Source organism: Elgaria multicarinata, chromosome 4, assembly GCF_023053635.1.
Source record: "Elgaria multicarinata webbii isolate HBS135686 ecotype San Diego chromosome 4, rElgMul1.1.pri, whole genome shotgun sequence".
NCBI lineage: Eukaryota > Metazoa > Chordata > Lepidosauria > Squamata > Anguidae > Elgaria > Elgaria multicarinata.
Window position 1 is genome coordinate 89,246,766 of NC_086174.1, and position 20,808 is coordinate 89,267,573.

The window sequence follows — 20,808 nt, forward strand, 5'->3', positions numbered from 1 at the left end:
CAGGCTGAACTGCAGAACTCACAGTTTTCATTTTGTGGGGATTCTGGTTACATATTGCCATCTCTTAATTAGAAAAGGAGAAAGAATAATAAAAAAACCAGATACCAAAACTGGATGCATTGTTCAAAGTGAGATTATGCATTACTCGCGCTCCAAAAAAGCTCCACTTGAGAAGGAAGTCTTGTGCCCTCTTCTTTAGCGATCGACCATTCTGCTTGCTTGCCTAAAGAAAAGTGGAGAAAAGATGAAAAAATGTGAAGACGTTAAGGCACAATGGAATGCTATCATTGCACAGCATCCCTGAAAGCCAATTCATATAATTCATATTGCTTGCGCAGATTGCTATTTTTGGCAGGAAGTTGGGATATAAATCTAATAAAATAAATAAATAAATAAATAAATACATCTCTCTCTCTGTGCTTTGTGAGCTCTCTTGGAGACTGAGTGCTACCTATCTACATTGACAACTGGCTTTATCACAAACCAATTGACACTATTCATTAGTACAGCTCATTATTTTGTACACTGTTATTGGACCCACTCTATGCGAGTTTTCAGTAGTGTTCACAATGGCATCCTATGCAACCAAACCCAAAGCCTGTTGATCATAAGCACATTGAGGTCAATCAGGCTCACAAACTGGACTTCAGGTCAGCTAGAAGCCCAATTTCAGCAGCTTAATAGGAAGAGTGTGTGCTCCTTCTTCTCAATATATCCTTAAAATGATTAGGATCTTTGGCATAATCCTTTCATCATCACACTCTACAGAAAGCTAAAGAAAGGGCTAAAATATATGCATTAAATTAATCTAAAGATTTAATGTGCATGTTTTTAATGCTTTAAATATCAGAATTATGGGGCATGATCCGAATTAAGACCAGAGTGCATACTTATCACCTGAAGGATATATTAGCCATGAGAAGGAATGTTCTATCAGTGTCAATGGAAATGTGTGCTTTAGCACAGTGTAACTGCACTGGCGATTATTCTTTCCTGTTAAACTTTTGTCTCTCACTCCTTCCCATCCCAATCTATTGTGTAGTCCTGTCCCCCAGCTGAAATGGAGATGGAGCTTTGCTTAGACAGGGGGCTTTATCACACCAGCGTTATACTGTGTAATCACTGCGAAATGCATGCAAATGACTCAGAAGTTTTCCACCTATAATCTTCTTTGATTGTGAAGTACTCCCATGCATCCTGCCTTAATGGTGCAATAAAGCAAAAAGATTCTCCGTATTTAGCCCCTACTTTTTGAGTGTATCTTCCAAGCTGCCACTGGGGCGCAGGAGCAGGATTTTAAAGAAATGCTTACATCTGCGTAAGCTTTAAAGATAAAGACACCAAAATTGGCACAGTAATAGATATTAGGGAGAGCTTTAAGCATACCAAATTTGAATTGAATTGGGTCATCCGTTCATTTTTTATGATTTTTTACATTTCCCCCCTTAAACTCACTTCCTGGTATGCAAAGGATCGCTGTCGCCCGGTAGCAAAAACAACAACAACTGTGAAAGCTTAGCGCTACGGGGATAATCCGAGGGAAGCAGGTACGTGGGATGAAGCTTAGGAACTGGTCTTTTCTTTTAAGTTATACTGTGCAGTGTCATGTACCTTGATGGCACTATATAATCAATCAAGCATTCATGACGCTAAGGATAAGTTCACAGATGAACCTGATTACAGTTGCACTTAATAGATACCAGTGTTAGTACCATGGGCTGGTGTTGACCAGACCAGGTTATTTGAATGACCTCCTGCACCCATACAAACCTGCCATGCCTTAAGATCCGCCTCTAAAGCCCTGCTTGCAGACCTGTTGTCAAGATCCATCAGGTTAGAGGACATTGGAGACATGGTCTTTTCAGTAGTAGCTCATTATCTTTGAAACTCTCTCCTAAAAGAAGAATGTATGGTCTAATCTTTATTAGTTTTTAAATGGACCTTTAAAACCTATTTGTTTAAAACTGCTTTCTATTAAAAGTACTATGAGTTGGTTTTTGAATGCTTTAAATTGCTCCATTATTATTATTTTTTTAGTCTTGGTAATTGTTTTGCAAGGGAGGACCAAATATCAAACAAACAAATAAATGCCATGTCCATCTATCTGCTTTGTCTCCTGTCATATGATGTCCCCAAACTGGCTACCCTACCAGAGCTCAGCGGCAGCTTGCGGTAACATTATAAGCTGCCGCTTTCTCAAACAGCAAACCAAAGGAAGCCATTTGGTGTGATGGAGAGGCTCTGCACTTTTAAATGAACAGAAGGCAGAGGGCAATGGAAGGATTACGTGTTCTGTAAATCATTACCACTTACTCAGCTAATCTTGATTCATATAGTAAATTGTTCAGCATATTTTTTTCCAGACGTGGGAGGAAAACACTGGAAACTATACCTGTTTGCCCTAGAACAATGTTCTGTAACAGATGCTGAATGGTAGGCAATTCCCCGCTTCCCTGCTTCCTCTGTTTAATAGTGATTATCTAAGGATTAGTTAAACAGAATTGAGAGTGCCATTTTACTCTGCGATATTTCAGTTCTTTCTTGAAACTGAGGATGGAAATATCTTTTGAATACTAGAATGATAGGGGTTGTATGGATTTCAGTTCTTAAGGTCTTCTCACAGATGAGCATTTCTCCCGATAAATATAAGATTTACAATACTATTGCATTGTTCAGATGAAACAATTCCAGTCCAAACAAACTGGACTGGGAATTTTCCATGTGTGTGTGTGCACCCCTTTCTCCTCTTCCCTCCTTCACATATCTTTATTCAATATTTCCAGAGTTTGTTAAACCACAATTTTCCCATAGGGGTGCACAAGGCACACCCTAATGATGTCTCAAGCAATAAGCGCCAAATTGAGGCATTTCTCCTTCCCCCACCTGCTTGCAGATACTCTTGCAGAGTAGGGTATCCATATCTACAGTTTTTAATAGATAAATGAATAAAAATAACATCCTTTATGACTGCGTATTCAGTAAATGTTTACCTTTTTAAATAAAATAAAATAAAATAAAATAAAATAAAATAAAATAAAATAAAATAAAATAAAATTCCCTGGGTGCACACTCTAATGAAATATGCTGCACATACCTATGAATTTTCTAGGGCTGTGCTCCGCTTCTCTTCAGGTCAGAGAAGCAATAGCGAGGTGGCCTGATTCGCCTCCGGAAAAGGCGGAGGTGAAGGGAGTCGGGGGGGGGCTGTGGATCGAGGTGAAGAGGATCGCCTCAATCCAGACCTCCAGACGCAGGTAAGTGGGGGGGAGGGGGACTCATCTGGCGCTGGTGCCACCGCTGCAGTCCCTGCAGCGACAGCAATGGAGCCAGGTAAGGAGGCAGGTAGGAGGGAGGCTTACCTGTGTCCATCGTGGGCTTCAATTGAGGCCCCAGTTGAAGCCAGAAGTGAAGGCTGAGGCCTCTTCTGGCTTCAAGCTAGGGCCTCAACTGAAGCCTGCGATGGACCACGATGGATGCAGGTAAGGGAGCTGGCACCGCTGGCGCTGCCGTCCATGCGGCGATGGTGGGGGTGGAGCCAGCTAAGGGGGCAGGGAGGTGGACCTGCGTCCATCGCAGTCCATTGCGGGCTTCAATTGAGGCCCCAGTTGAAGCCAGAAGTGCCGGGACCTCAATTGAAGCCCGTGATGAGGGACACAGGTAAGGGAGTGGGGGTTGGCTTACCTGGTGCTGCAGAGCTGGATCTCGCTCTGGGGAGCGGAGTGGGGGACGGGTGAATCAGCCCGAAGAGGATCGGGCCTGATCCGGAAGTTCCAGATCGGGCCATGAAGCGGATTGTGGGGGTCCGTGCACAGCCCTAGAGTTTTTCATGACATTCTAACTCAGAAACTGACATTTTAAGTGGTTCCTATAAACAAGGATATCATGTCACAATCATTTGAGCTACAGTTTCCCTGTTCTGATGCCACAGGAAACTCTGGTTTAATAAATATTGAATTAAGATGTGTGAGAGGAGGGTTGAGGAAGAGGGAGTGTGTATGTGTGAGGCTTATTCCTTGGATCACTGTGTCTGAGCTTATATCTACATAGTGGATGAAAAAACATACATACCTACATCTATATTTATATGTCTATCTATAGACTACTGACTCAGAACTGTTTTGAATTTGCTATGTTTCTTCAGTGGCACTTTACGATCACCCTTTAACAATTCCAGTGGTTTTCTCATGATCTTATGTCAGAGCAATTATAGTGCTTGTCATCATCAGTGTAAGATCATAAATCAGGGCATTTGAAAACTCATGGTATATCCCATTAAAATACTGCTAGAAAGAACTCTCCATCCCACTATAAAAGGTTGTGATATTTTGGAATGTATGTTTGTAAAATTTATATGCCACATTTTCTACCCACTGGGTGACATGACAAAGCAAATCACAATAAAAAACATTTGTATGATTGCATGATATAATATTGTGCAGTGATACCTTCAGTCTTCTCACTATTGAAGTTTGAGTCATACTTTTTTTGAAGTGGTATAGGAATAAACACTTTCCTTCACTGAAATGAGGCAACTGCTGCAGTCATAACTATGTACAGGATAATTATATGTGCATTAGACTACATATAGAACCTTGGGAATTAATTGTTTCCAAGGCTATGATCTTCCTAAAGCTCCTTTCACATGTACACACCCTGAGAAGTATGTGGGAATTAAGCAAACACACAGGTAGAACCAATGGTGTGGACCTAAGAGGCATCCCACAGGGAAGGAAGATGCCAATTGCATGGAAAAGACTGTACCTGGATGAAGGTTGCTTATCATACAGAAAGAAGAACCTTATAATCGGCCTGCGAACAGCCCTAACTGGGAATCATTTGATTTCAGTCTTCAGTCCAGATGGAACTGTTGAAACTTACCTTGATAACCCTTTGTTCAACCACAGTATCCAGCCATTCAATAAATGACTCCACAGTGGCATTCTTCTTTAAGAGGTCCTTCAGTTCTTGGAACACTGTAATAGAGTCATCTACCATGTAAAAAGGAAAATATGTGGTTGCATTCTACTCTGAACAGGAGAGAATGCCACTCACCAGAGTCATTGATAGTTTTGTAGCATGTAAAGGAAAGGAAAAGGAAGAGTTAGAGCAGCTGGAGCGGGTTAGGGGGAATGGGAAGACAGTATCTTGCAGAGGTTTCCTTGAGCTCATCAAGACAACTGTTCGATTTCTTTTCCAAGAAAATGGCACCTGGAATACTATACTAAGTAGAAGACTATATATTTGTGGGACTTAAGATTTTGTTTGCAAGGACTGACACAGTAGCATTGCGAGGCATGACTTAGTGTGTGGGTGTGGGGTGATTCCAGAAGTTTGGTTGCAAGTGGCAAAGAATAGTTGAGGGAAGCGATGGGGAGCTACTAAGGCAAATGATTTGTAGGATTTAGAGTAGAGGCTGAATTTAAGGACTTGGGATACTGGTTTGGAGGAAATTGGAGTGGGGGCTATGAGGCGATGCGATTTGCAGAGTTGAAAGGGATGTGGAAGATAGCGAAGAGGAGAAAATGGCTGGCTCACAGTGCACTATGTCAATTTCCCCCCAACTATTTCTTTTTGACCATTAGTTGGGAGGTGGAGCAAAAATTAATTGCACTTGAAAATTGTGGGAAGGGGTAAGAATTTCTGAGAAATTTCTCAGTGCGCAGGGCTTCAGGGCTTATCTTACTTCAAGGAGGTAGCTGGAGTGTGGGGGGTGGGATTGCACTTCGTCTTTTACAATTTTGTATTCCATTCTGACTTTGCAGCCTCTCCAGCTGCTTGAGCTTTCTGGAAAGTCTTGTAGATGACTAAGGGGACTTTCCCTTTCTACACATGACTGTTAATCTGGTGTATCTACTTTCGGTTTCGTCACCGAATTGAGATCTGAGCACTGCACGAGAAGTGTTTCTTTTTCTGCTTTTCTGTCACATAACCTCTAGGTGGTACTGTGGTATAGTAGAATAGCACAAATACACAAGAAAAAAATAAGGGGGGTTGCTTTCACAATTGACTTCTGCATTTTCTCTGCTCTAAAAAAACCTCACTGAAAGCACTGGCTGACACAGAAGCAAAACTGGAGGAGTACAACATCATCTAAAGAACCTGTAAACAACCGTGAGTAGGGAATGATGAGCACACGATGTGTCGAAAAGCCTTTACCCAGGTCTTCCTCCTTTGGGGCTTTTCAGTGCTACTGCCTGCTGAGTGCCTGAAAGCTGAGTGAAACATTTTTGGTTTTGATTTGTTGTTGCTAAAAGGATTTTTAACAATAACCACCACTACCACCACTCCTCACTCAACTTTCAGACACTCAGAACTGGAAAGGCCCAAGAGAGGAAGTCCTGCTCCCTGCCTTGATGACACTGGTTAGTAGCCATGTTTAAGGAAACTCGTGCTTTGTCTGATGTGGGCTGGCAGTGGCTAATCTTGATGCAAAGGAAGGGCGCAGTCTTTCCAGCTGCTGGACCTGCCCTCTGCCCAGGTGGCAACCAATCAGGGGTTGCCATCTGCGAGGAACGCCTCCGATGTGACACCAGAGCGAGGTTAGATGGTGGATATGCTGTACTTGCCTCGCTCCAACAAAAAGGTTGGGATAAATCCCCAACTTTTAAAATTCACAGCTTCACAGGAAAGCCCCCCAGTGGCTGCGAGGAGGCTGCTGCATTGTACAACTGACGCAGTGCCACCGCGCAGACACATGGGGGTATTCGAAGCGTATGGGGAGCTCCCTGGTTAAGTTCTCTAGGGGATGTTCTAGAAAGCTCCAGCAGCTTCAGAGGCTGCAATGACAGAATGGGGTAAAAACTGTAAAAATGAAGAGCGCACACGAACCCCTCAGCCACCTCCTTACCTTAAGGTAAGCCCTGAAGCCCTATACTCTGAGTATTTTTTTTCTGAAATTCTCAATGCCCCTGCAAAAGAGCAAGAAAAACAAAGTGCCTCTTTCACAGGGAAGTGAAGAGGTTGCAAAAGGGCACACACATTGCTAAACACTCGGAGGACACTTCAAGCAGGGTTTGTCATTAAGGAGATTGTTTTGAATTTGCTCAAGGATGTGAGCAAATGGGTTTTGGGAATTCCTAGTAGAGAGGCAGCAGACAGGAATGCTTTTTGGGTTTTTTTTTGGCCACAGGGCAAAAGATACCTCTAATTCTAATACTTTTTGCCACAAGGCAGGAGCCAAACACCACAAATTACCATGACCTTCTATAGTGGGTCTCACCGAAGACCCTGAGCAGGGCCATAAGCCACAGAGATCAACAGGAGAGGTGGAATCCAGTGTGCTGCTCAAGATGCTGCAGGAGATGGAGCTCAAACATGCATAAAGATCCAGCAGTCCTGTCATGCCGGGAGGCAGCTGGTATCTTGGGGCAGAAGTAGTTGAGTAACAAGTACAATAACTAGTATTGTACGGAGTATAAAAATTGGAAATGTTTTGCAAACTGGGAGTAAATTTGGATTTTGTTTTGCGAATTTTCAGCCAGTCCTTTGAACTTCTACTTAGCTTGATTGATGAGAAAAACCTTGATACAGGACAGCCAAAGTTAGGCATTTTTAAGTCCTTTAATTTCAGTGGGAGAGATTTAAGTAAATGCTTAACTCTCCCGCTGAAATACGTAGGACTTAAAATACTTACTTCTGGGTAGATTATGTCTGATCTCTCGCTGTTCCTTGGGACACACACTAAGAGTGATTTTGAGCAACTTAGAAGTAAAATACCATAAACTCTTCATAGTGTCATTGCACCCTCTGACCTACTCAGAGTTCAGAGCAGCCCTCAATAAGTGGGGTTGCACCTTGTAGAGTTAGATAACATTTGCACTTCTGCTGTGAATTAATCAATCCTTGTCTGTCTCATAGCAAAGAGAAATCTGTGCAAGTAGAACAAGAGAATGGAATAAACAACAAAGAGGAAAAGAAGCCACACTGAAAATGTAAATATGTCTTTGAGCTATTGCTTTAACAAGGTATCAAAAGCCACTTCAGAAACTAAATCTGAGTAGTCCTCATGTGATAAATTACTTTCACTGCCACACAGAGAATCAAAGAATGGAGCCAGACACAAGGATATTAGCCAAATCACCATGTCTTTGTAACATGGTCTGGGAGCCGTTTTTGGCTGAAGAGCAAGATAAAATACTGAGTTCATCACCAAAGAAAAATTCAGTATGTCAATGGTGCTGAAATGATTTCACCAAAAGCCTGAAATATCAAGATGCTTTTCTTTAGAGTGGGGGTGGGAATCGAAACAGGCAAATAAATTCACACAATATTTTCAATCATATACAGTCACCTGATCCAATGCTCTATCACTTTCCAAAGCACATATATAGCTCCATGAAACTAGGTTAGCTCCGTATTTATTTCAGTGGCAAAGACAGTTACGTGCATGCAATGGTCTAATGAGCATGGAGCTCCTCCCACCACTGAAGTGAATTGAAAAGCTTCTGCTTGCATGGAGCTTCAGGTGTCTGCAGCAAACATCTACAGAAGAAGGTGCATTTTCACACATGAGATGTACATCAACTTTGTTTCGAGTTGGCTCCTAATGCAAAATAAAACCCAGACAGTCTGGGAGGAACATTTGATTTTCGTATTAAAAGCATTCATACATGATGCGAAAAGCGCAAGAGTAAAAAGTAAAAAAGAGTAAAAAATGTACTTTTTACTATTACATATGAAAAAAGATATTCTAGTTGTGGGAATCAGCAATATTTTCTAATATGACCATAAACTTACATTCAATGTAACCTTCCCCATCAGAGTCCATGCTTCCTGAGATTGTGAGTAGCGCCTGAGATCCAATGCTGTACAGATCTACTTTCTCAATATCAGTGACCATGGCATTCACTATATGTTGATCGAAAAGAGCTGGTCTAGCAATCTGTGAACAGGCAACAGGGGAAAAAATCTGAAATTGATGGGGGAGTGAAGGGTGCGGTGTCCCTTTATCTTGGTGTTGTGAATAATGCATTTTTGTACAGGATCAGATAATGGTTATTATTTCGTTCTACTTAAGCATTAGTATGTGGCATGGACAAAATGGAATTAACACCAAAAGCAAAGCTCTCACAATTGATATCAGATCGATAGTCAAAGTTCAGGTGCGATAAAATTAGCCCTTGTTAGATGCCCCAGCAGCAAACAGAGAACTACCGTATTTCTTCGATTCTAAGACGCCATCGATTCTAAGACGCACCCCATTTTTAGAGATGTTTATTTGAGAAAAAAGGGCATCTTAGAATCAAAGAAATACTTCCCTCACCGCCCAGCCAACCTCCCCACCTTTCTTCTAATGGTTGTGTCCTTTTCTTTTTTCCCTCTGTGAGAGAAGAAACTGCCGTTTGCGCGGGAAGAAGGGGGGGCGTTGAAACAAAGAGTAAACTTAACTCTCCAGTCCCACTCTTTACTTGTCTGTGCACCAGGGGACGACAACACGCAAGTAAGTCCCATGGAAATTGATGGGACTTACGAATAAATTTGCCTAACAAAAAACCAGGCGCTTACCCAACCAGCTCCTCGCTCGCATGGCTCGAGGCTGCTGCAGGAGCTTCCTCTTTTCCTCTTACCGTATTGCTTCGATTCTAAGATGCCATCGATTCTAAGACGCAGTCCATTTTTAGAGCTCTTTATTTAGGGAAAAAAGTGCATCTTAGAATCGAAGAAATACGGTAGTCTGAAAGTAGGTGTTTGGCCTATCTCTTCAAACTAGCCCTTGCATTTTAAATCTCCATCTCTGGAAGGAACTGGTGGATTGGTAACAGAGATATGTATCTAAGAACATAAGAAGAGCCATGCTGGATCAGACCAAGAGTCCACCTGACAGTCCAGCACTCTATTCACACAGTGGCCAACCAGCCATCGGCCAGGGATGAACAAGCAGGACATGGTGCAACAGCACCCTCCCACCCATAGAATCATAGAATAGCAGAGTTGGAAGGGGCCTACAAGGCCATCGAGTCCAACCCCTTGCTCAATGCAGGAATCCACCCTAAAGCATCCCTGACAGATGGTTGTCCAGCTGCCTCTTGAAGGCCTCTAGTGTGGGAGAGCCCACAGCCTCCCTAGGTAACTGATTCCATTGTCGTACTGCTCTAACAGTCAGGAAGTTTTTCCTGATGTCCAGCCGGAATCTGGCTTCCTTTAACTTGAGCCCGTTATTCCGTGTCCTGCACTCTGGGAGGATCGAGAAGAGATCCTGGCTCTCCTCTGTGTGACAACCTTTTAAGTATTTGAAGAGTACTATCATGTCTCCCCTCAATCTTCTCTTCTCCAGGCTAAACATGCCCGGTTCTTTCAGTCTCTCTTCATAGGGCTTTGTTTCCAGACCCCTGATCATCCTGGTTGCCCTCCTTTGAACACACTCCAGCTTGTCTGCGTCCTTCTTGAATTGTGGAGCCCAGAACTGGACACAATACTCTAGATGAGGCCTAACCAGGGCCAAATAGAGAGGAACCAGTACCTCACGTGATTTGGAAGCTATACTTCTATTAATGCAGCCCAAAACAGCATTTGCCTTTCTTGCAGCCATATCGCACTGTTGGCTCATATTCAGCTTGCGATCTACAACAATTCCAAGATCCTTCTCATTTGTAGTATTGCTGAGCCAAGTATCCCCCATCTTGTAACTGTGCATTTGGTTTCTATTTCCTAAATGTAAAACTTGGCATTTATCCTTATTAAATTTCATCCTGTTGTTTTCAGCCCAGCACTCCAGCCTATCAAGATCACTTTGAAGTTTGTTTCTGTCTTCCAGGGTATTAGCTATCCCACCCATCTGCAAATTTGATCAGCGTTCCCTGCACCTCCTCATCCAAATCATTAATAAAAATGTTGAAGAGCACTGGGCCCAGGACTGAGCCCTGCGGTACCCCACTCGTTGCCTCTCCCCAGTTTGAGAAGGTTCCATTGATAAGTACTCTTTGAGTCCGATTCTGTAGCCAACTGTGAATCCACCTAATAGTTGTTCCATCTAGCCCACTTTTAGCTAGTTTGTTAATCAGAATATCATGGGGCACTTTGTCAAAAGCTTTGCTGAAGTCAAGATATATGACGTCCACAGCATTCCCACAGTCCACAAGGGAAGTTACCCGATGAAAAAATGAGATCAAATTAGTCTGACAGGATTTGTTCCTGACAAATCCATGTTGGCTTCTAGTAATCACTGCATTGATTTCAAGGTGTTTACAGATTGACTTCTTTATAATCTGCTCCAGAATTTTCCCAGGGATGGATGTCAGACTGACTGGTCTGTAGTTCCCAGGTTCCTCCTTTTTGTCCTTTTTGAAGATAGGGACAACGTTAGCCCTCCTCCAGTCATCCGGCACCTCACCCGTCTTCCATGTTCTCCAGCAACTGGTATATATAGCCTTACCGCCTCTGATCTAAATCCTGATATACAAAATGGGCCCTGTGCTGTGATCCGTACACACCCCACAGCCAACTGGGAGGGGAAGGAACAAAGATGGCTCCAAGGTGGGAAGAGGACTTCAGGTGCATACCCTGACTGTCTAGAAGTGTTAAATACCATTACCAGACATTCAACGAATATACGGAGAGGGAAATTGGGATCCACCCACCACCCTTGCTCCCAACCTACAATTGTTCATCCAACAGTCTGTATTAAGGATGGACAGAGCAGCCTATTTCTGGTCCATGTCAGTTTCATATGTGTTCACTCATAAAGCCGTTATCCTGTTCCTTTAATCTGCATGAAAATTCACATTGTTTTAATGTATTTGTTGTTATTTTTACCAAATACACATGCACATACACATTTTATCCTAAAATATGCATTTTGTATGCATCTTAACCTCAAACACACACTGTATATGGATTTTGGTACGTTTTTGAGCTAAAACTGTGTTGCAAATTTGGGAGAAGTGCAAAAACCAATGAAAAACTGTGTTTCCAGTCCACATATTGGTCCAGGAAATGCAAATCAGGTCAGTTCACTTAAAAATGAGGACAGAACAAAATCCTTGAGCAGCCCAAGTTATTACAGAATCCAGACATACAAGCCGCACATGTGTAGAGACTCGGCACAATCTTGCACTTCTCAAGAGGCAGAGCCTCTGACTGCACATATAGACCCTACATATGAATGCTCTGTTCAGTCTTTTTACAGTAGTCAAATGTGTGGAGTTTGGAAAGGGAGACAGTGGGTATGATCCCAGTTACCCCCAGGCAGTCACAAAATGTGTGAAAAATGCTTATAATAATTTTCAGCTGACCTACAGGATCTCCAAGATTATGTAAGGCTGGAGCATGCTTGGAGCTTTCTCATCAATAAGGATTAGCTATAGAAAACATCTTTACAAATATTAATGATAAAATACAAGATTTTCCACAGAGTAATTTAGATTATGCTTAATACTATAAGCATCGTCCCCCAGATGAAATTTCAAAGAAAATCTATAAGAGGCAACAGGAAAAATAAGCTGAAATTAGCATTGATGGAGTGAAAGAATGGTACGTAAAAGTAATAACAGTTGCTTCCCTTGTCTGACGATTTTTGGTACAAAATCAGATACAGTTATTTTTTGCTCCATTTAATTATGAAAGTACAGGTGACCAAGAATATAAATACACAAGGAGAGTCCTGCTGAATCACTCAAGGTCTGTTTAATCAAGCATCCTGTTTTTTTGCAGTGGTCATCCAGATGCCTCCAGGAAGACCCCAAACAAAATATGAAAGCAATTGACCACTCATATTGTTGCCCTCCAGCAACTGATTATTGGTGACATACTGCCTCTGAAAATGGATGCTCCATTTAGCTATCATGACTACTAAATATTGATAGACTAGAAGTTCATAAATTCTAATACTTCTGTCCCAAGGTAGGATCATCCACACATGACTCCCCCCAAAGTATGCACAACATCTTTAATGCCATGGAGAACAGACAGGGAAGATGGGGAAAAGGTGGAAAGAACATAAAGAAAGAAATGACTGGTCCACAAGCAACAAACTTAGAACCTAAGAGCCCTGCTGGATCAGACGAAGGGTCCATCTAGTCCAGCACTCTGTTCACACAGTGGCCAAACAGTTGTTGACCAGGAACCCACAAGCAGAACACGATGCAACAGCACCATCTCGCCCATGTTCCACAGCAACTTACTATCTCTGATACCTGAGGTAGCACATAGCAATCAGGACTAGTAGCTATTGTCACAACCTTGTCAGAACTTAGTATACCTCATTAGTATTTACTTCTAGGAACAAGATTTTACCATTTCTCCACCCCCTCAGGACACATCCTCTGAATTTACAATATTATGCATACTTTGTAATGATTTTTACTCTAGCATTACCTGGGCTAAGTGCAAAAAGGATGTCTGACGCTTCAGAGAAGATACAAATCTCCGTGCTATTGGTAACTTCTTTGTTGCAAGGCTTTCTGGCAGATTTTCAAGTGATGAAACAATCCAGTGTTCCCAGTTTTTAGCAAAATTTCTTATATCTGCCAATAAGCTGTAATGAAAAGGGGGAAAACCCAGTCTGGAATCTGTCTATGGATTGACCTTAGATAAATTTACCATGTATCACCAAACAAAAATGTTGAATGGCCAAATTCTATATATTACCTTTGCTGGTGCCTCTGGTTTCGGTGGGGCTGTAAATCCATTCTGGGTTTCAGTCAGAACCAGTCAGAATTCTAAAGGATCTCTCCATAGTGCTGAACACTATCCCTTACCTAGGTTCAGCACCTTAGATCGCTCCTTTGGAGTTTTGGCCGGTTCTTACTGCACTGAGAATGGATCCCCAGTCCGTCAAAATCGGAGCCACCAGCTTCCATTACCTTGCTGGACAGGGACAAATAAAATGCAGCTGAAATATAAATAAAACTAAGAGCCTCACAGATCAAAAGTATTAATTATTTTGTGATCCACAAAATATCTTAACTCATGAATTACATTTACGACTTCAAAAGGTGATCACCTCACTACATGATATAAGAGGCGTTTTCATTACATAAATACATAACGATCTCATACAATATCCATATAAATTGTATTATCAAGTAAGATACTGCCGCCAGTGAAGCTGCTTCATGTGCTACTGCAATTATTCACATCTTTAGGTATCAACACATCAGCAAAAAAAAAGATGGGTTCTTAGATAACAATTTTCACACTGTTCATCTTTATGTTTTGAATAATAATATTGTAGGTAGAACATTTCTCACCTTTCTGGCATTTCTTGCATAGTTGCAGGGATGAGTACATCTGTAAGGACCTTGAATACAATAGCAAGGAAATGAGCATCTCAGATAGACTAATACAACATATAACTGGAAGAATTGTCCTCCATTTTTGGCATGTGCTGTTAAATCTTCTGTGTGTGTGTGTGTGTGTGCGCGCGCGCGCGCATGTGTGTGTGCGCTCGTCAGTTTCAGGACAGAAAAAAGGAGAAACAGGTTCTCAGGATGCAGGAAACTCTTTATTTCAAAGCCAGATGCGTTGTGGCCTATGTTCTTTCAAAGGCCTTCCTCAGGGGGCTGTAATATTAAAAATGCATTAAGTTACATTTGTGAGACAACACATTTCCCACAAATGTAATTTAATGCATTTTTAATATTACAGCCTGAGGGAGGCCCCAGACCTAAGTGTTTTAGTCCTTGCGATCACTTTGACCTACTAACTTCAGTGAATGTAATAAGTGGTCATTGCAATCACTGAAATTAATAGGTTAAGGTGTTCGCAGGGACCAAAACCCTTTTACTTTGAGTGACCATATGACCAGACTTGCCCGGGTTTTTGATGGCAAATCCGGGAGGGGGAGGGGAAATCCGGATTTCCCCCCCCCCAAAGAGCAGCTCTAATGGGAATTAACAAAAATGCTTATAACTCCGTTGTTTTTTAAGATAAAGACATGAAACTTAGCACAATGGTAGCTCTTAGGAAGGGCTTTAGTCATACCAAATTTGAAACAGATCTGTTCATTGATTATTTAGGAATTTTTTTAAAATTGAGGTTTTAAAATTATTATTTTTAAAATCGACATTTTTAAAGATAAAGAGATGAATCTTTGTACCATGATAGGATTTAGGTAGAGCTTTAGCCACACCAAATTTGAAACAGATCTGTTCATCCATTGATTTTTTTTAGGAATTTTTTTAAAAATGAGGTTTTAAAATTATTATTTTTAAACTGTCATTTTTAAAGATAAAGAGCTGAAAGTTGGCACCATGAAAGCTTTTAGGTAGAGCTTTAGCCATACCAAATTTGAAACAGATCTGGGGGCAGTAGCAAACCCTGTTAACAACAACAGCAGCTTGCAATGAGTGAAGATACAGTCAGAAAAGATATTTGAGGGAAGGGGAGAATGTAACACACAGAGTATAGCAAAAGCTTCAAAGTACAGCAAAACCTACAAAAGTAGGAGTGAGTGAAGTTAATTTCAGATACATTGAATCTCTCACTTGTTCTTTATTTCAGTGATTTTAACATTAAGATGTTATGTAGGACAGATTTGTCTTAAATGTGTGCTGTAAAATCAGACATGTGACCAAGGCTATGTTCGGGTGGGCACGCCCCCTTGGTACTGGACACGCCCCCTTGGGGGCGACCATGTTGTCCTCCGTTTTGGTTTCCAAAATATGGTCACCCTACTTTTACTGCAAAGGCTGAACTGTTCAGCTTCCTAACACCCACACTTCAGCCTATCCACAGGCCACAAGGAAACAGAAGATGCACCAATCAAAAGTGTTCAAAGGGCAGCAAATTATCATTCCATCCTCCTCATACTGTTTTACTTGGATTTGTGTCAAACAACTGTGCACTGTTCAGACAACACACTAAGCCATGGTTAGGCCGCTAACCCTTGATTAGGCCATTAACCCTTTTGCAGCAAATGGTTAGTGAGCATGTTTAAACCGAAGAGAAAGCATACATAACATGCCTGTTGTCTGCGTACATTGGGGAGGGGGATATGGAGGATTATTTAGCTATGCAAATCCCACCTGCAGTCTGAAGTGGTAAAACTCAGACACAGGATTGTATCACATGACTGTTTCCCACCTCCCTGAGAACTAGGCCACTGAAGAGACCTTCAGTATCCATCCACTTTAGTTAATATGCAACATACCTTATACAGTATTGAGTCGCAAACGCAGAAGATGTCAATGATAACAGGATTTTCAAGCAGGGGAAGAAGGTGGTCAGGCATCCCTTGCCAGAAATGTAACAGGAAATGTTGGATCTAGGGAAAGGCAAGAGGAGCGCAAATATGAACTATAAGTTGGCCATGTCCTTATGCTGATAACAGGTAGATATATGCTTCTAGAAGTCTTACCTCTTCAAAGTTTCCATTAATGGCATTGTCAAGGACACACTGACAGTGGGTTTTATACATCATGATAAGGGTATCCACCTGAGTTAGCAATTAAAAACATTAAATTAATTAAAGCTTTCAGGGCAAATCTTCAGTTCCTCCATCTTCAGATCTTCTTGCTTCTAGAGACAGGATTGTTATGTCAGCCTTAAAAGATCAAATCAAGGGCAACTGGCCAACAGCCCTATGCATATTTACTAGAAGTAAGTCCCATAGAACTCAGTAGACCTTACTTCTGGGCAAGTATCTTTAGGGGTGTATTGTTAATTCATTTCTTATTTTAACATAGAAACCTATGATATAGAATGTAAGCCTAAGCGGCAGGGTCTTGCTATTTACTGTTTTACTGTTTTACTCTGTACAGCACCATGTACATGTATGGTGCTATATAAATAAATAAATAAATAAATAATAATAATAATAATAATAATAATAATAATAATAATATAGTATATATGCTCCTTGAGCCATTTTTATGTTCCTCTTCTGTAGATAATTATAAAAAATAAAATTCATTACAAAATCTTCTGAGTTAATTTGCAAAGACCTATAAAGAAAAAACCCACAATCTGGTAGTTAAAACAGAATCCTGTCTACTAGCATGTAAAACCCCTGGTTACTAGTACATAGTTTTAAAATGTTCAGTAAATACTAGAGGGCTATTAAATGTTCATTGACAAAACAAGGCAAGAGAAAAATCCACTTCATAATTTGTCCCCAATAATTTGCCTGAATCTTATCAGTGCTAAATTAATCCATTGGTATTTGGAACGGATAGGACTCCTAACTATTTCTTTGTTTTGCCTTCGTCAAGGCAAATACCATCTGTCTGTAAAATATTGGGCAAGTTAATATGTAAATAATTCAACCACCTTTCCAATGGAAAGCCAGTTAATAGGCGATAGTAGAGGCTTGCTCCCTCTATAAATCAGTCAAGTCTATTTGATTATAGGCATTTCTAGTTGTTTCATGTCACTACCTGAAGCCTTCGAGGGCAGAGACTAGAATAAAAAGTGCAGATTTAAAAGTCAGTTCAATATACAAACACTTCACATTTTACCTTGTCTTTAGAGATGCATCTGTCCAGCACAAGATGCTGAGCACTGGGGAATTCTGGAAGGAGCGTCCCAGTTTTGGAGCTCAGGGAATATTTCCGAGTGAATCCACCCTATAATATGTGAAAAAACTTTACAAATGCATGCCAGTAACCCAGCCACACTGGTACCCATACTGAGGAATGCCATGCTAATTGGCATTGATTTACTGAAGATGGGCTGGAATTATGAAGCTTCCGTTGCACCCAATGCCAGCATCAGTAAAATAAGCTGCTGCTCTAGTATAACACACAAAAGCAATTTGTCAGGAACACTTCCCAGAATAATCAGATGTGCAGAATTCCCAAGGCTCGCTATGTACCTTCTGCCAGGGACTGCATAGAACATGATTTTTAAAAAATGCCAGCACCAAAGATTAAAAGGACAACATAGTACAGAAAGGACAGAAAAGATCAAGAAACTGGTTGCTACTTTCTGAATCACCTCCCTAAATGGTAATTTCTCTTTGTTGCCTCCTCTTTAAGATTTCCCCATCCCCCAGCCTTTAAAATGTATGTATTGTTTGGCTTTATCCCCCATCCACTGGATTTTTCAAAGTCTTTAGGAATTTTTAAAATTAGTTCCCACACAGTGGAGGCTGGTAGCTCCAATGTCAGTCGAGTGGTGAATCCGCTCTGGGTTTCAGTCAAAAGTCTGAAGGAGCTAGAGTTCTGACTGGTTCTGGCTGAAACCTGGGCTTGATCTACACCAAGCAGGATATTGCACTATGAAAGTGGTATATAAAAGGCAGGAGCCACATCAAGCAGTGGTCACACCATTGGCATTGGAGCCACCAGCGTCCACTGTTTCCACAGCAAGGAAACTCACACGATCCACTCAGAATAGGATATGATAGTCAGCATATGATTGCAAGATTCCTATATTCATTTTGTAGTGTTTGCAGATCTTTAAAAATGTATTGATTTCTTGGAAGGGGAATCTGGGTGAGATGAAAGGCAAGGGGATTAAGAGTCATAGAGGAACAGTCCACATTGCTCAACACTGGAAGGACTCCCTTTGGTTTTGGGGCCTTCAGCAGATGCTGCTGCCTATACAGGTTTGATAGGAGCCAGGGTGAGGTATTTTTTGGGAGGCCCCAACTACACCTGTTCTTGTATATCAGGGTTGCTCTTCTCACTCCTATCCTGCCTTGCTGCCACTTCCCTGCTTATTCCCCCCCCCCCAATAAAATAAAATTTAGTGTTCGCAGATTTGTGGAGGTGGTAGCATTCACCTTCCTCCCTTCCCTGACTGACAAAGTGGGCAAAGCTGCTGCCTGCCAGTTCACACACACAGTTGACTCCATAAATCCAGATGCACAGAGTGTGACACAGAGAAAGTGCAACTACTTTGCCTTGGCCATTACATCTTCCAGGTATATTCCAATTACCACAAGGTTTTGAATGAGTCCCATGCTGGCAATTTCAGAATTAGCTGCCTTGCTTAATGTTCAGTCTACTAACCAAGCCAATCTCATGATTTTGGAAGGATATCAATTAACATTTTAGATTTGTTAATTATTGCTTTCTTTTTAAAATTAAGAAAACAAGGATATTCAGGCTGCACTGTGCCTAATTATCTGGCTACTCAAACACAGATAAAGCGCTAAATGAAAGAAGTGATGTGCATTCACCTTCTGTGTTGACATAAACATTAGCTAGTTTAAAAGACTGTCATGAGTCAATATGACTGCAGTTGAACAATTACCTATTAGCATTTGGTGTCTCTCTCTGTGTGTGTTTTAACAAGAGCAATCTGGGAAACATTATTATGCAAATATACATTAAATATATTTTGGCAAATGGAGAGTAAAATGAGGATGGTAGTGTGATGCGCGTATTTGCGTGGGATGCAATTAACAAATTCGGAAGCTTTTATTCAGATAATTTCAACCCATTGCCAAGGCTGTTTCTTCTGACAAAAACATTTGTTGTAACTGTAAGGCAACTTGTAGCACAATCCTGGGTATACAGTACCTATTCAGAAGTAAGTTCAATGGGATTTACTCTCAAGTAAGTGTGCATAGGATTGCAGCCTTAATATGAAAGTAAATGACTGCAATATTATTGGCCTAATTAATCATGCAATCTCTAAGGGCACATTTAAATGATTAAAAGAATTCACTGATGCAGTCTACTTCAGGAGGAAGAAAAAACTGTGTCGTGGTGTTTAGGAGATGAGGCTGTAGACAATGCACAAGAAGAAGATCTGATACTGAGAGAGTACATGATTTTCATTGATGGGTAAAGGACATTTCTGGCCCTTAGGCTGCAAAGAGGGGCCTGGAAAAACTCTAGTTAAGAGTAATTAACATAATGGGGCAAGTATTATTAACTACAGTGCCCTAATGTCAGAACAGGCCCACAGTTCCATGGAAGAAGAATCAATTATCAATATAAAATAAATAATTCCATAAATATTCCTTCCCCCCCCCCCCGTCTCTAAAACAGGAATAATAAGGAAATATCCCAGAGAGAGAGAGAGAGAGAGAGAGAGAGAGAGAGAGAGAGAGAGAGAGAGAGAGATGGGAAGCAAGGACATTCCCACTGACTCTGCTTAAAGATCCGTTCCATTTGGCTCCTCTTTTCCCTCAACTATTTCCAGCTGGTTAGTATTCAAACTGCTATATAACTTTAGCAATTGCTGCCTGAAGTTTGCTTGTCCTCCTTGGGATCTTAAAGTACTTTATAACAGTTTTGACAACTGTTGGGGCCCAGGACGCACTGCATATACAGTCTTCAAAACGTTTTCAAAGTGCTTTAAAGTGCTTTAAAAGCAGTAGTGTAGATCCCCCTCTCCTCTTCTCCTTTTTCCTTCTGTGTAGTTTCTTTTAGGCTGTAAGCTTTCAAGTGAAGACTGACTCATTTTATAGATCTTATAAAAAACTGTTTGGGAAGTCTTTTCATCTAAAGAGTGGGGGGTATAAACGGTTTAAATAAAGAAGAGTGGTATGACTAGTCTCATTGGATTGGATCCGAAGATCTTGCTGAAACACTGTTTACAATAGGACTAGGGATTGTGCAAAGGTGAGAAATATAAGGCAGGAAAAGGATGGACTAGGGCAGGGGTCCCCAAACGTTTTGGGTTCAGAGGATACATTTGGAATTTTGAGTGTCATGGGTGCTCCCACAAAATGGTTGCCATGCAGGGCTTGACCATTCATAAAATGGCTGCCTTGGGGGGCAAGCTGGATCACAAAACACTCATTTTTCAGAAGGCAAACAGATGAGACTAAAAGAAAAGTAACTTGCTCAAGAATCTAAGTGCAAGACAGAGGTGGGGTTTGAGCTGCAAAACATAAAAGCACTTTTTCGAACCCAGAGAAATATGGCGCTGGAGGGCAGCCCTTCACTTTGCAGCAAGCCAGCCTCCCATTTAAAA

General features: G+C 41.3%; 1 protein-coding gene across 1 annotated transcript in view; it reads right to left on the reverse strand.

The window, feature by feature from the left end:
* The window catches only part of RFX6 (regulatory factor X6), a 50,118-nt gene that overhangs the window by 10,828 nt on the left and 18,482 nt on the right, over positions 1-20,808 (reverse strand). The window contains exons 7-14 of the mRNA XM_063125454.1: positions 17,394-17,501; positions 16,295-16,372; positions 16,088-16,201; positions 14,187-14,236; positions 13,312-13,471; positions 8,737-8,881; positions 4,879-4,988; positions 106-223 (exon numbers count right to left, since the gene is read on the reverse strand). Coding sequence (XP_062981524.1) covers positions 106-223; positions 4,879-4,988; positions 8,737-8,881; positions 13,312-13,471; positions 14,187-14,236; positions 16,088-16,201; positions 16,295-16,372; positions 17,394-17,501 — 883 coding nt within the window. The remainder of the gene's footprint in view (positions 1-105; positions 224-4,878; positions 4,989-8,736; positions 8,882-13,311; positions 13,472-14,186; positions 14,237-16,087; positions 16,202-16,294; positions 16,373-17,393; positions 17,502-20,808) is intronic.